The sequence below is a fragment of the Oreochromis aureus genome, linkage group 19 (genome assembly GCF_013358895.1).
Source record: "Oreochromis aureus strain Israel breed Guangdong linkage group 19, ZZ_aureus, whole genome shotgun sequence".
Taxonomy (NCBI): domain Eukaryota; kingdom Metazoa; phylum Chordata; class Actinopteri; order Cichliformes; family Cichlidae; genus Oreochromis; species Oreochromis aureus.
Genome location: NC_052960.1, coordinates 10,463,187 through 10,475,426, shown reverse-complemented (window position 1 = coordinate 10,475,426; position 12,240 = coordinate 10,463,187). Strand labels below are relative to the sequence as shown.

The 12,240-nt window shown below is 41.9% G+C and overlaps 1 protein-coding gene across 2 annotated transcripts; it reads right to left on the bottom strand.

Moving 5' to 3' along the window:
- Positions 1-236: 236 nt before the first annotated feature.
- Positions 237-11,235, bottom strand: foxo3a (forkhead box O3A). 2 transcript variants are annotated; one of them, XR_005609264.1, is made up of 4 exons: positions 11,197-11,235; positions 7,897-8,825; positions 2,028-3,404; positions 237-1,318 (listed from the first exon to the last, which is right to left on the bottom strand). XR_005609264.1 is itself a non-coding variant. In XM_039602901.1 (3 exons), the coding sequence occupies exons 2-3, from the start codon at positions 8,449-8,451 to the stop codon at positions 2,100-2,102; spliced, it is 1,860 nt and encodes a 619-aa protein (XP_039458835.1). In that variant the 5' UTR covers positions 8,452-8,825; positions 11,197-11,235; the 3' UTR covers positions 237-2,099. The 2 variants fall into 2 exon arrangements, 1 of the variants encoding a protein (XP_039458835.1); XM_039602901.1 differs by having other exon boundaries at positions 237-3,404.
- Positions 11,236-12,240: the final 1,005 nt, after the last annotated feature.

Sequence of the window (12,240 nt, the reverse complement as noted above, 5' to 3'; positions counted from 1 at the left end):
ATTACATCTTTGAGGTGCACCTGAATTCACCAATCACAGCTCCTTGCCTTCAAAAACCTTGATTTAGGCCCAAATGGTCTATTCCTCTTGGATACAGCGCGCGATTGGTTCTTCAATGACATGATTATCCAATAGCAAATCACCTCCATAGCTGTGGAATTCCTCTAGGGACTGATTTAAAAAAACAAAAAAAAACAAAAAAACAAAAAAAAAAAAAACAAAAGACACCATCAAACTCCAGCTTTTCAGTAGTTCTTTATGCTTTATTTACATGCACCAGCTCTGATAAAACCAAGTGTTTGCTTTACAAGTGGAAATGTCAACTTCATGTTTGATTTTTTTTGTAGGAGCAATAGGAAGTTATGAAATGTGGAGATTGGCAGTGAAATTTAAACCTCAACTCAGACAGTAAAAATCAGTCAACTTTAAAAAAAAAGAAAAAAAAAAAAAAAAAAAAAAAAAGTGGAAGCACAGCTGTGCAGAAATGTGTTAAAAGGTTAAGCCAATGAGAATTATTTAATCCGGTTAACTCAACACTGTTAAACATTTCTCAAAAGGACCCTTTCATTTGTTGTGCAAGTGATCACCCAGTGAACAGAGCAATGAAAACGTGATTTTATACAGCCCTAACCAAATGTGCATGGAGGAACAATGGCAACAAGTATCGCAATAAATAAACCAAATGCATTTTTACAATGATCCAACATGAGAAATTTACTAAAACACTCTGCCTCCTGATAATTTAAAAAAAAAAAAATAATAAAATAAATGTAAACAATTTTAAAAAGCATCCTGCTGTTCCTACAAAATTGTGCTGATGTAGATTTTTTGCCCTTATATCACACATCTGATTAGCTATGCACTGTGTAGCCCCTTTCCACTTATTTAAATGCAGATAAACTTTGGCAATATTTAAGATACTGTGGTCATTTCTTTCATTAAAGAAAAAAACAAAACAAAAAAAACCCCTCCAAGATATTACACACCCTCCCAGTGTTGAAAACATGTCACCCAGCACCTGCTATAGTGCTGATAACAAAGGAGAGGCTACTGACAGCGCTTCATCTGTAGCCACTCCCTGCTATCTTTAGATTTAGAGCACCAAGAACTCCATCAAATCAACGCCAAAATTGGTGTAGTTGTAGAGCGCTGCGAGTCACTGAATGTGGTTATTTCAACCCAAGTAGTCCCAAGTGTTTGACAACTAAAAAGTGGTAACTAGAACTAAATCGTGTCCTTAACTCAGTCCTAAGGTCTGTATACAGAGCGGTACTTCCAATATTGCAGTGAGTGGAAGAGGAGGGACCTAAAAAGGGATCTGCAGCAGAAACATCATCAATACTTCAGTAATGGACCTCTTCAGAGGGAACAGAATTCACAGTAATGTCACTTAAAAATCACAGGGTAAAATTTGCTACAAAAAATAAAAATAAATTGAAAAACACTGCATACAAAAAACACATCATGTAGAGCAGTTCACATCTTGATAACATTACATATTGATATTTGGTGTGAATTGGTGCATCAATGGGGAGGGAAAGCTTTTAAAAAACTGTTTGTCCATTTAGGCTACGTCTCAAAGAAATCTTTAAAAAACAAAGAAAAAAAAGCAGCTTGTCAAGTATCCTCCACTGGAACGTAGTAATGTAACATTCTCTGCAGTTTTTTGTAAACAGGCCATCAGTCAGGCTGACAGCTGGTTTGGCAAAAAATGTTTTAGGTATGAAAGGGTGTGAAAGAGAAAGCAGGATGAAAACACTTCATTTTCAGTTTTATGTATTACTTTGTGATATGAGTGAATCCCTGAGACTAATACGAGTTGATCCATGTAGTTTTAACTGAAGGTACTGTAGTTTCATTCCACTCAGTACCGTTTGTTCACACTGGCCAGGCATTGATCTTTCAAAACAATTATTTTTCTCTTCACTGTAAAGACACCATTGTTTTGTCTCAGACACTTAGTACAGTACTGAAGTTAATGCCGCAAATGAAAAATAGGAAGAAAGCCTACTGAAATGCTTACATACCTTCCTTCCCTCTAGTTGCACAATGCAGGACAATTAACCCGAATTTACACCTTCCTTACTTCTGACAGCTCCTCAGCTCGGCACCCAGCTCTGAGGGCTCTGTTTCGAGCTGGAGAAGCTTCCTGAATTCTTGTTGCCGTTCTGTGTGGAGGCGAGACGAGAGTCAAAGCTGAGGTCCAGGCAATCAGCGTCCATCAGTTCATTGCGGATGATGGAGTCCATGTCGCAGTCCAGATTGCTGCTGAACACCTCGAGGTCCAGATCAGCGGAGAAACGGTCCTGACTGGTTAAACTGGAACTGAGCTGCATAGAGGCGTTCTTACTAGGAGATTTCAGGTGTAGCTGCTTGGTTTCAGGGTGGCCGTCGTCACTGTCAGAGGTTGACAAGCCCGCTTGCCAACCAGGCACTGAAGAGCTTTGGGCCTGGCCTGCACTGGTGTGGTTAACCAGAATGTGGTCTTTGCGGAGCAGCATGGCATTTCGGCGGGAGTTCTGCAGAGCGATGGCGGTGCTGGCCTGCGACATCAGAGGGTCGGACTGGGTCATCATGACATTGCTGTGGCTGTGGGAGTCCATCCCAAGCAGATCCAGGGCCTGGTGCTCACTGTAGTGAGACATGCAGGAAAAAGTGGTCTGCTTGTTCTCTTGGATGGTCTGCATGGGTGACTGTCGCAGGCTCGTGATGGACGGAGGGCTGAAGAGTGGGTTTGTCCCATAGCTGCTAGAGGGACTACCTAAACCGCTTCCTGAGCAGCTGAAGGTAAATACTGAACTCCCCTGACTGTTGGCCCCATCTTCCTCTCCAGGAGGAGGCTGCTGGGATGCTGTGAGGCTGATATTGTCTAAAAGATCATCCATCAAGTTGTCAGAGAGCCCGTCATTGAGGTTCATTGTGCCTGCTAGATCAGACAGTCCTGTTGGTCCAGTGGACGGAGACATGCTGCTGGGGCTGGAGTACAGCATTGGCGACAGGGGCGAGTCGTCATCAGGTACCTCATCCAGCTCCAGGTTAGCCAGGATTGGGGACAGACGACCGCTGAGCGTGCTGGCGTTGGAATTTGTCCGAGAGCGGAAGTCTGTCCAGGCATCGAGCTCGTCACTGCTGCGGGAGGTGGGACTTCCTGTCCATTTGGAGAGGCTCGAGGAGCTCTCAGAGCTCCCATCTTGAGCAGCCTGCAATGTGGCTTTTTTCTTTGTGGCACGTCCTCGGGCTCCTTTGATGTACTTGCTGTTGTCCATCGACACAGCCCTACGTCTGGGAGCTTTACCTCCTTTCCCACCTTCTGGGTTGACCATCCACCAGGAGCTTTTCCCAGTTCCTTCATTCTGGACTTTCACAAAACGGCTATGGAGGGAAAGATTGTGTCGGATGGAATTCTGCAACAAAGACAAATGATTAAGAAAACTTAAGTATTAATATAACTTTCCCAGTATGAACAATAATTCATAAAAATCTTGTATACATCATACAATTAAATATTAATTACTTTTAGGAGCTTTGGAAGCTTTAATGAGATGTGACCTACAAAGTGGACCAAGTCAGAATGTTTGTTCCTGCTGCATCTGTTAGTGTTGCTCTCAAACTTCGCTCAAGCTTAAGACTACAAAAGAAGATTACAACATGTATTACAGTAATTGCCAAGCTCCCTAACGGCCAGATAATACAAACCACTACAACATAATATAAAACTCAGTGTTGTAAGCAGACAGTGCTGTATTCTGTGTCCACTAGAAAACTTCTTAAGGTTTTGTTGTTCATCTACAGTACTACGTTTTCAGCATGGTGTGCAGTGTTCCTAAAATGTGAGAAAACTGGACAAATTGGTGACAAAATAAAAAAAAAAAAAAAAAAAAAATAATAAAACCACAGGACTGAAATTATCTGAAATTTGTGTTCTAAATAGAGACAAATAGAGACGCTGCTGACTTTATAGCCGATTACAAAAGACTAAAAGTCAGTGGCAAAAGGTATTATGGAGCTTGAAAGTTATGGTTCAAGTTGCTGTCAATATGTACAGTTGAGTGGTACAAGAGTGACTGTCTATAGCCATCTGGAAAATATGGCGGAGGTTCTGTCATGTTCTGGGCTGCATTTCAGCTAGAGGTGTTGAAATCTTGCCAAATTGATGGAATCATGAATGCAAATAAGTTTGACATCACCGTGCAATACAATCTGGAAGGTGCAATTAGCAGTAGTGTTTTTGTGACAATCCCAAATAGACTACCAATGCAGTAAAAGCACAACTGATAAAACCCAAAAAAGGGGAACACCATCAGTCATGGATTGGCCTCCTAGTGCCCAGACCTCGACATTACTGAGGCGGTGTGGGATCATCTTGACAGATAACTGAACAAAAAGGCATCCAACATCCAAAGAACTGTAATCTCCTTCAAGAAGCCTGGAGACCCATTCCCAAAGACTACTGAAATTCCAAGCAAGCTTGCTTAAGTTCAGGTTGTGTTAAAGAATAAGAGGTGGTCATCCAAATATTGACTTTCAAGCTCAGTGGAAATTTATGAACTCCATATGCGTTTTTGCCATATGTTCTGCATTTCCATACCATTTTCCTAGCAAAATAAAGAAATTAATGGCTCAAGGATATTGCACAATACTGTAATTTAACCCTTTAAGGCCAAGTTTATCAAAGATGATACTTCTATATCAGTTTAAATATTCTGCAAAAAATCTAGAAAGGAAAACAAAAAAGCCTGATGTAGCTAATATGATACAAATTTAAACTACACCACAAGATTCACTAAACACTCCATTTTCCCAAAAAAAATTAAAATAGAATTTTCTGGCATTTATTTCATGGTTCAGGCTTTAAAGGGTTAATACAAAGGACTAATCACCAATGTTGCAGTGTCTTCATAGACATTTCTTTGCACTGTGACCCATTTCTGGCTGCTCAGAAAGGTCTACAGGATTTCCCTGGAGATGTTCCCTACCACGTACAAAATTAAACAGCTGGAGCGTGCACGCCCAGCCTGTCACACTTCAGTAACAGAGGGAGAAACTCCGCAGTGATCTCCATAACCCAGAGGCCAGCTTCACAGGGAGAGGCTTCAGCTCAATTCTCTAAAGCTTAAATTAACCTGATTTAACTCAAAGTCCCATTTAAACCCATCTCTAAGATGATTAAACTAATCAACCGCTAAACAAGCTCAACACAAAACAAACTACAGCAAGAGGAGACCAGAAATTGGTCTCATTAAGGCACTTGATCTGGGCTTTAATGACTGAGGGTTCTCAAACAAGCAGGTTTCCCCTCTTAATGCTATGAGACAGCATAAAGACCCACCAACAAGAAGCCATTCCTAAGATAATCAGTAAGAAAAGGCTGATGTATGCTAAATTACACGAGAACTAGACTAATGATCAGTGGCAACAGATTTTATGGAGTGATGAATTCAAATGTTTTTATTTTTTGTTGTACAGAGGAGGCTCTGCCATATCATCAGATTTGATTCAACATCTGGAAAACATCCTATTGGCAACAGCTTCATTTTTCAGCATAACAGTGATTCCAAACATACTGCGAATGCAGTAAACGCATACCTGATAAGTGTTTCACTGTTTTCGCTGAAATCTTATGCAATTGCATCTGGTCTTTGTGTTTACACAACAGATGAGCAGCCATTAGACCTTTTATTTTTGGTTAGAAATGCACTAATCCACTCATTTCCTATCCTAATATATACGCTGTAAAGACAAAGTCTCTGCTACTACTGAATCAGTTTGCATAAAAGCCATCTCACTGGGTGAACAACAGACCACAGTGGGGTACAAAAAAAAAAAAAAAAAAAAAAAAAAAAAAACGTTTCCGTCCATTAAAGCTAAATTTGATCAATTTAGAATTGTTTTCTGATATCGATCCATCCAGTAGGATTTATGTATCTCTTTTCAGCTACATATTCTAACTAATCAAAATGTTTACATGTAAATTTATCACTACCATGATATCAAATACCACACTTGTCGATGGGGCCAAGTCAAATATTCCAACATGTTGCTTATCCCATGAGCTACAGGCAGAGAACACAATAACACCACCTGTCCCGTTCAATCTAATGCAATCCAATACAGTGGAGTTGCAACAAATAAGCCTCAGATACAGTCCAGTGTTGACTCAGGACGTTTTTCCATTCAAGTCTGTGATCATTTATTAGGCTCTAAGATATACTGTTGTTGTATTCAATCATTAGAGCAGGCAGATTTACAACCTCAAAATGCCCAAGGCACTGATACAACAAAATCTGAAGACTCAAAGGCGGTTTACTGCAGAAGTACTGAATTTTAAACATGCTTCTTTTATTGAATCCACTTCCTGTACACAGCTAGTAAAAGACTGAAGAACTGTTTTATGGTTAAAGATTTAAGGTAACCAGATCCATATGAATAAAACTAATAGCAAGCATACAGCAGCGTAACCTACCTGTCTGCCTCCTTAAGATGAAATATTGGATATAAGAAGGTATCCAATAAGCTTCACAGGCACGTACAGTACGAGCTGTACTGCATTTACAAGAGAAATCACAAAGAGCGAACTCCTGCCTTCCCCTCCCCCACACGCAGTCACAGTAGTGCTGCAGCACCCTTTGAGCAAAGCCTCGTTCTGAGCAGGGACTGGAGCAATGCCAGTTTAGCCAGAGCCAGATCCAAAGACAAACACTGAGCTTCTCTCATACTGCTACACATTGACCTACATAATTTATAGTCAGCTGATTGATTCTTGTGCCCGGGCATCATGAAGAGACAACAGCGGGGCTGAACCGCAGAGGGTTTGATGGGCATCCATACAGGGGCTGAATATTTAGTTTGACTCACAGCACTGGAGACAAAGCTCAAAACTGAAGGTGGTGTACTTTCAGTGTGCTGAACGAGATGTGTGACTTGTGTGAATTTAAAACCCATCTGTTCAACCCTGAACCTGCTGGGGACACTTTTGCCAGGCTCAACCTGAATGTCACACAGCTCCAAAGCATCTCCTAGGAAATGCTGATGTCGGCACATGTGAAACCCTGTTATTAACCCTTTCCCAGTCAACATCTGCCAAGAGCTCAAATATGCATCAGGCAGCTTAAACATGAATGAAAACTGACATCTAGCAGTTTGGAGCATAAACTAACCAGCTGATTCTGTGCAGATTAATCAGTTTCACATGTTCAGGGTGATGTTTTTATTTCCCCTCCTATAAATGCAGCACAGTCTAACCAGTGTGATTCATTCAAAGAAGCTGCTCACTGGAATCAGCTTGCATTGCATATCCAGTTGTGCAGGATTACACACACACACTCTAAATCCTGCAAAGCTCAAAGCTTTCATCAGACTAGATTCCATGACAGATGAATTGGTTTGGTCCAGGCCAAACTAATCCTGAAAAATCAAACAGAAGCAAGGCCCGGCTGAAGCTTTGGTAAAGTCTGTCCTGCAGTCTGACCAGTTTGTCTGAAAGTGAAATCAACTTTGCATTGCACGTTTTTTGGGTTTCAACTTTCATGCAAGCCGCTTTGTACTCAGAGGTTCGTCTGCATCCTTAGTTTTAGAGGCATAATGAAGCGTGTAATGTGATGCGTATTACTACAACTACACTGGTTTACATATAAAGTTACACCATGTCCCCTTAGACTGGCACACATTTTCAGATCCCCTGCTGATAGGAGGGGATGTTTGATAAATATAAGCTTCTAGCCAGTAACTGGTGAGAATACAGGTTTGTGATTGCACCCACTGCCTCCATCTCCGAATTAAAATGAGCTTTGTGCATTACATGTCTTTACAGGACAAGTTTAAAAAAGAAAAAAAAAAGAAAAAAAAAAGAAGGACTGGTCTTTGTTATGATGACAGCCCCAACACCACATCTCTCACCTTCCAGCCAGCAGAGCTGTTGCTATCGCCTTTGTCCTTGAAATATGGCACGGATCTCACCATCCACTCATAGATTTGGGACAAGGTCAACCTTTTCTCAGGGGAGCTCTCGATGGCTTGGGTAATGAGGTCTGCATAGGAGTAGTTGCCCCAGGCATTCCTGCGGGCGGAGGACTTCCTCAGCTGCTGGGTGGCAGAACCTCCCAGAGCTGCTGCGGGGGTTTGCGCCGAGGACGGCGAGCCGTCGGCGGTCTCCTCTTTGGAGGGGCCCCGCTGGACCTCCACCGGCTGGGAGATGGAGCTGTTGCTGCTCGGCTCTCGGGTTTTAATAGCGCCGCCGCTGGCTTTCTGAGCAGCGCCGCTCCCCGTGCTCCCACCCTCATCATCCTCCTCTTCGGGGATTACGTCAGTGTCATTTGCCCCGGGCTTGCCCGCACCAGATTCAGGACGGGGCAGGGGCCAAGTGCAGGACCGTGGCCGCTTCTGGGGCTCGAAATCCGGATCTATCTCAACGTTTAGAGGCGGCTCGTTGCCGCTGCGCGACGCCTCAGCCATGTTGATCGTAATTTGTCGGGGGTTGCACAAAGGGTTATAAAATCACTCGGGTCGCATTCCATCAATGTTGCGTGCAGGCTTCGTGGACAGTTTATTTACTATTCAAGATATGCAAGTGTCCCTGCCTGCAGCTCGGTCCCAGCACGTGCCCGTCTATCAGTCCTCCTGCACGGCGTCCGTCCACAGCACACGGAGCAGCTGGAGCTCACCACAATCACCAAAACATCGCCTTTTGTCGTGCTAAGCCCACACCCTGGCCAACATGCATTGCAATTTCGCGAACTGTGGAGTGAAAAGACGTGAAGCTTCCGCGGAGTCTTGGAGGAATCCAAAACGGCGTTCCTTCACAAGCGTCCGCGTCCCGCACCGCGATCCTGCATGACAAAGGGAAAAAATCTTAAATGTACACACACGCTGCATCTAATGCCACCACATCAGCTTCATCACTCCACGCACAGCTGCCATCTTGACCATTTCCCTTCCCCAAGTTCTTAATCAGCCGTGCTGTAGAGCTGCCAGTAGCTTGAGCGCAGCGCTGCAGTCCAGATATCATCAAGGCGATGAGAGGACTGTTTCTCAAGGCCCTGCACCTTCTTAAAAATGTGGCTGCTAGGGAAATGCACCGAGCCTAAAAATCCGCCCTGTTAAGAGCTGAAAAATAATGATGCTGGCTGTAGTCTGGCATCCCGGACGAGGCAGCACGGCGTCCTCCGTGTGCCCAGCTGCCTGCAAACACACTTCATTCAATCTGCTGCTGCTGCGGTTGGCGCAAACGCTCAGAGCCCAGGAGAAGAGGGTTAAAAGAAAAAAGCGATCCTGCCCCCTGGACTGCACTGAAATTAAAGTGACAGTGTAGAGATGTCCGCTCGCCAATGACATCACCTCTAATGTGACCATCGGAGAGTCTCCAGTGCGCAAAAATTAACGGTAAAACTGGATTTATTCACTTGAATATTACATGGGGGAAAAAAAAGGAGTAACAATGTTTACATAAAAATCAGGAATACAGGGGAAATAACTAGGATGTCAGAATATATAGGTCATCTTAAAAAATAAATAAAAATACAACCAACCCAATTATAACCTGAAAAACTGACTGTACCGTTAAAGTTGATAAATACGTGGAAATGTGCATTTTCCCCAAAAATATGCCTTTAAGTTCCTCCGACACTGCCAGGAATACAGTCCTCATATGTACTCGACTGCCATAAAAACATTTAAGCCACAGCCAAAACCTATACATTTCGACCAAAAAGGTAAACTTGTAGAATAAATAAACCCGCTCCCCACAATAGGCTGTTGTTTTTGTCCCTTATTCAAATATGCAGTTTCTAAACATGTCATTTTCCTATCTGAAACCAGAGCTAGATATAGTCAGGTCCTGACAGTAACCGTTTACGGAAATTTGGTGGTTATACTGACCTGAAGAATGTCAGCTGCACACCTACCCACACAGCCTCTGATGTTTTTCCAGGTCAAAGATTTTTATCTGATATCCGATAAGTCTCCGATAGCCAATACAGATTTAAATCAGCGTTCAAAAACAGACTTTGAATGGACCCACTATTTAAAAACAAAAAAACCAAAACACCCCAGCAGTTTAGGATAGAAACAGAAAATAGAACTGAAGAGCTTAAAATATTTATAAATTCCTTTTCACTGGAGTACATTTCTAGATATTGACCTTGGTATTTGTTGCAGACACTTCACAATAGCAAAACCACCAAAATATTTTCAAAACCTGCCTAAAGGGAGAGTTTTCCCCAACATCAAAAACTATTCAACTCTTATAAGCCATATTGCCAAAATGAATCTAAAAGCTACTGTATAATTAAAGTTTAAATCACAGGAAAGCAGGAATGTGTGTATATATACAGTCACTGGACACTTTATTAGGTACACCAATAAAGTAATCACACTTGTGTTTGCATAAATATCTAGTCAGCCAATCACATGGGAGCAACTCAGTACATTTACAAGTGTAGCTATGATTAGGAAAACCTTAGGGAGTTCAAACCAAATATCTGGAAGGAGTAGAAATGTGATTTAGGAGACTTTGAACATGGCATAGTTGATGGTACCAGATGTACTGTCTGAGTGTTTCAGAAACTGCTGATCTAGATTTTCCCACACCACTATCTCTGGAGGTTACAAAGAATGATGGTCCAAAAAGAGAATATCTGCATTCCACAGCAGCTCTCTGGGTGATGGGACCTTGCTGATGCTTAGAGTTGATAAGAAGGTAACAGTAACTTAAATAACCACTCAATGGTATGCAGAAGAGCATCTATGAATGCTCTTCTGCATGTTGTCCTTCACCAAACTTTGAAGAAGATGGGGTATAGCAGCAGAAGAGCATACTGTTTGACACTCCTGTCAGAACAGAAAACTGAGGCTACACTTCCCATGGGCTCAGTAAAAGTGGACGACAGAAGATTGGAAAAATTGGGCGAGTACTTGAAGCACTTTCAGATTCTCCGCTTATCGCTTACATTATAATGTGACATAAAGCAGTATAAGACAAATACAGATAATTATTATATATATATTTTTTAAACCACGTGTTTATTTGTAGATTTGCAATTGCTAAAGCAACAGTGGTTCACTTGTTCATTTAAGCTGTCCATCTGTGTTAGCATTATGTGACAGTTTAAGTAATTAATGCAGTTAAAGCAAATTCACGATGCTAAATTCTTTTATTATGTTGCAGGTTTAGGTTTGTGCTTCTCCTAGGTTTGTACTTACCAGAGTTTTCTTCCCCTTGCCCTCCATACTGGTCAAATGTTTAAAATTCGCCCAGCATTTCCTGACTTTTATAGTGCAGGTGACGTCATGTTTAACCTCACTGGGCTAAACCAAGTAGAGGGTTTTTTCTTGTGTGGGAATGTTTTCTGATGTTTGTTTAATGGATTATGGAACAAATTGTTGAAAGAATTTGTCCATATAGAAAGGAGTTTATCTATGTAAATGCACTAATGCTGCGTTAGTGAGCGGTGTGTGATCCTCATATGTTCATGTTGGTTGCTGTGTTTACTCGCCTGATGTGTTGGTACTGGCCAGACCAATTAGACGCGAACACAGCCCTATATATAGTCGGTTGCCATCGCGTTTGAAGAACATGGGTGCTATTTCCTGCTTAGATTATGTAGCTTTTGTTTTTGTTAGAGTTAATTTGGGACACCTTTAAAGTTTAGGCCCAAGTTTCACATGTGACAGAGAGCTGTAAATCACTTGCTTCTGGGAACTCAAAATGTTTGTTGGTGGTGTAATGGTTCCATTTTAGCACACTTTGGCCCCTAGTAACAAATGAGCACAGTGTACCCATCTTCTGATGCTCAGATCATCTCAAACTGGTTTCTTGATCATGACAGCGATGTTCACTGCACTCCCCAGTCACCAGATCTCAATCCAATAGAGCACTTTTGGGATGTGATGGAATTGGATATTCATATTATGAATGTGCAGCCAAGAAATCAGCAGAAACTGTGTGATTGTATCGTGTCAACATGGAGCAAAATCTCTGAGGGATGTTTCCAGCACTTTGTTTAATTAATGTCACAGGTGGTCCAAACCGGTACTAGCAAGATGCACCTAATAAAGTTGTCGTCAGTGTATTTAAATAGAATAACATGACACGATGAAACTGTGTGTTTGAATGACTCACTGTACAATCCTTTGTTTTCATATGAGCATTATAATCTTATCAGGAGTATTGTTATTGCTAACCTCACTGTCACATTTAAAATGAATCAGTGAAATGCTGATTAAAAAGGACGAGATCTAATTTTT

What these genes read in the sequence shown, in the direction of transcription:
- foxo3a (XM_039602901.1), bottom strand. Translation starts at nt 8,451, where the DNA reads ATGGCTGAGGCGTCGCGCAGCGGCAACGAGCCGCCTCTAAACGTTGAG. An exon ending in ACAGCTCTGCTGGCTGGAAG is followed by an intron (nt 3,405 to 7,896) that starts GTGAGAGATGTG and finishes TCTTTGTTGCAG; the next exon opens with AATTCCATCCGACACAATCT.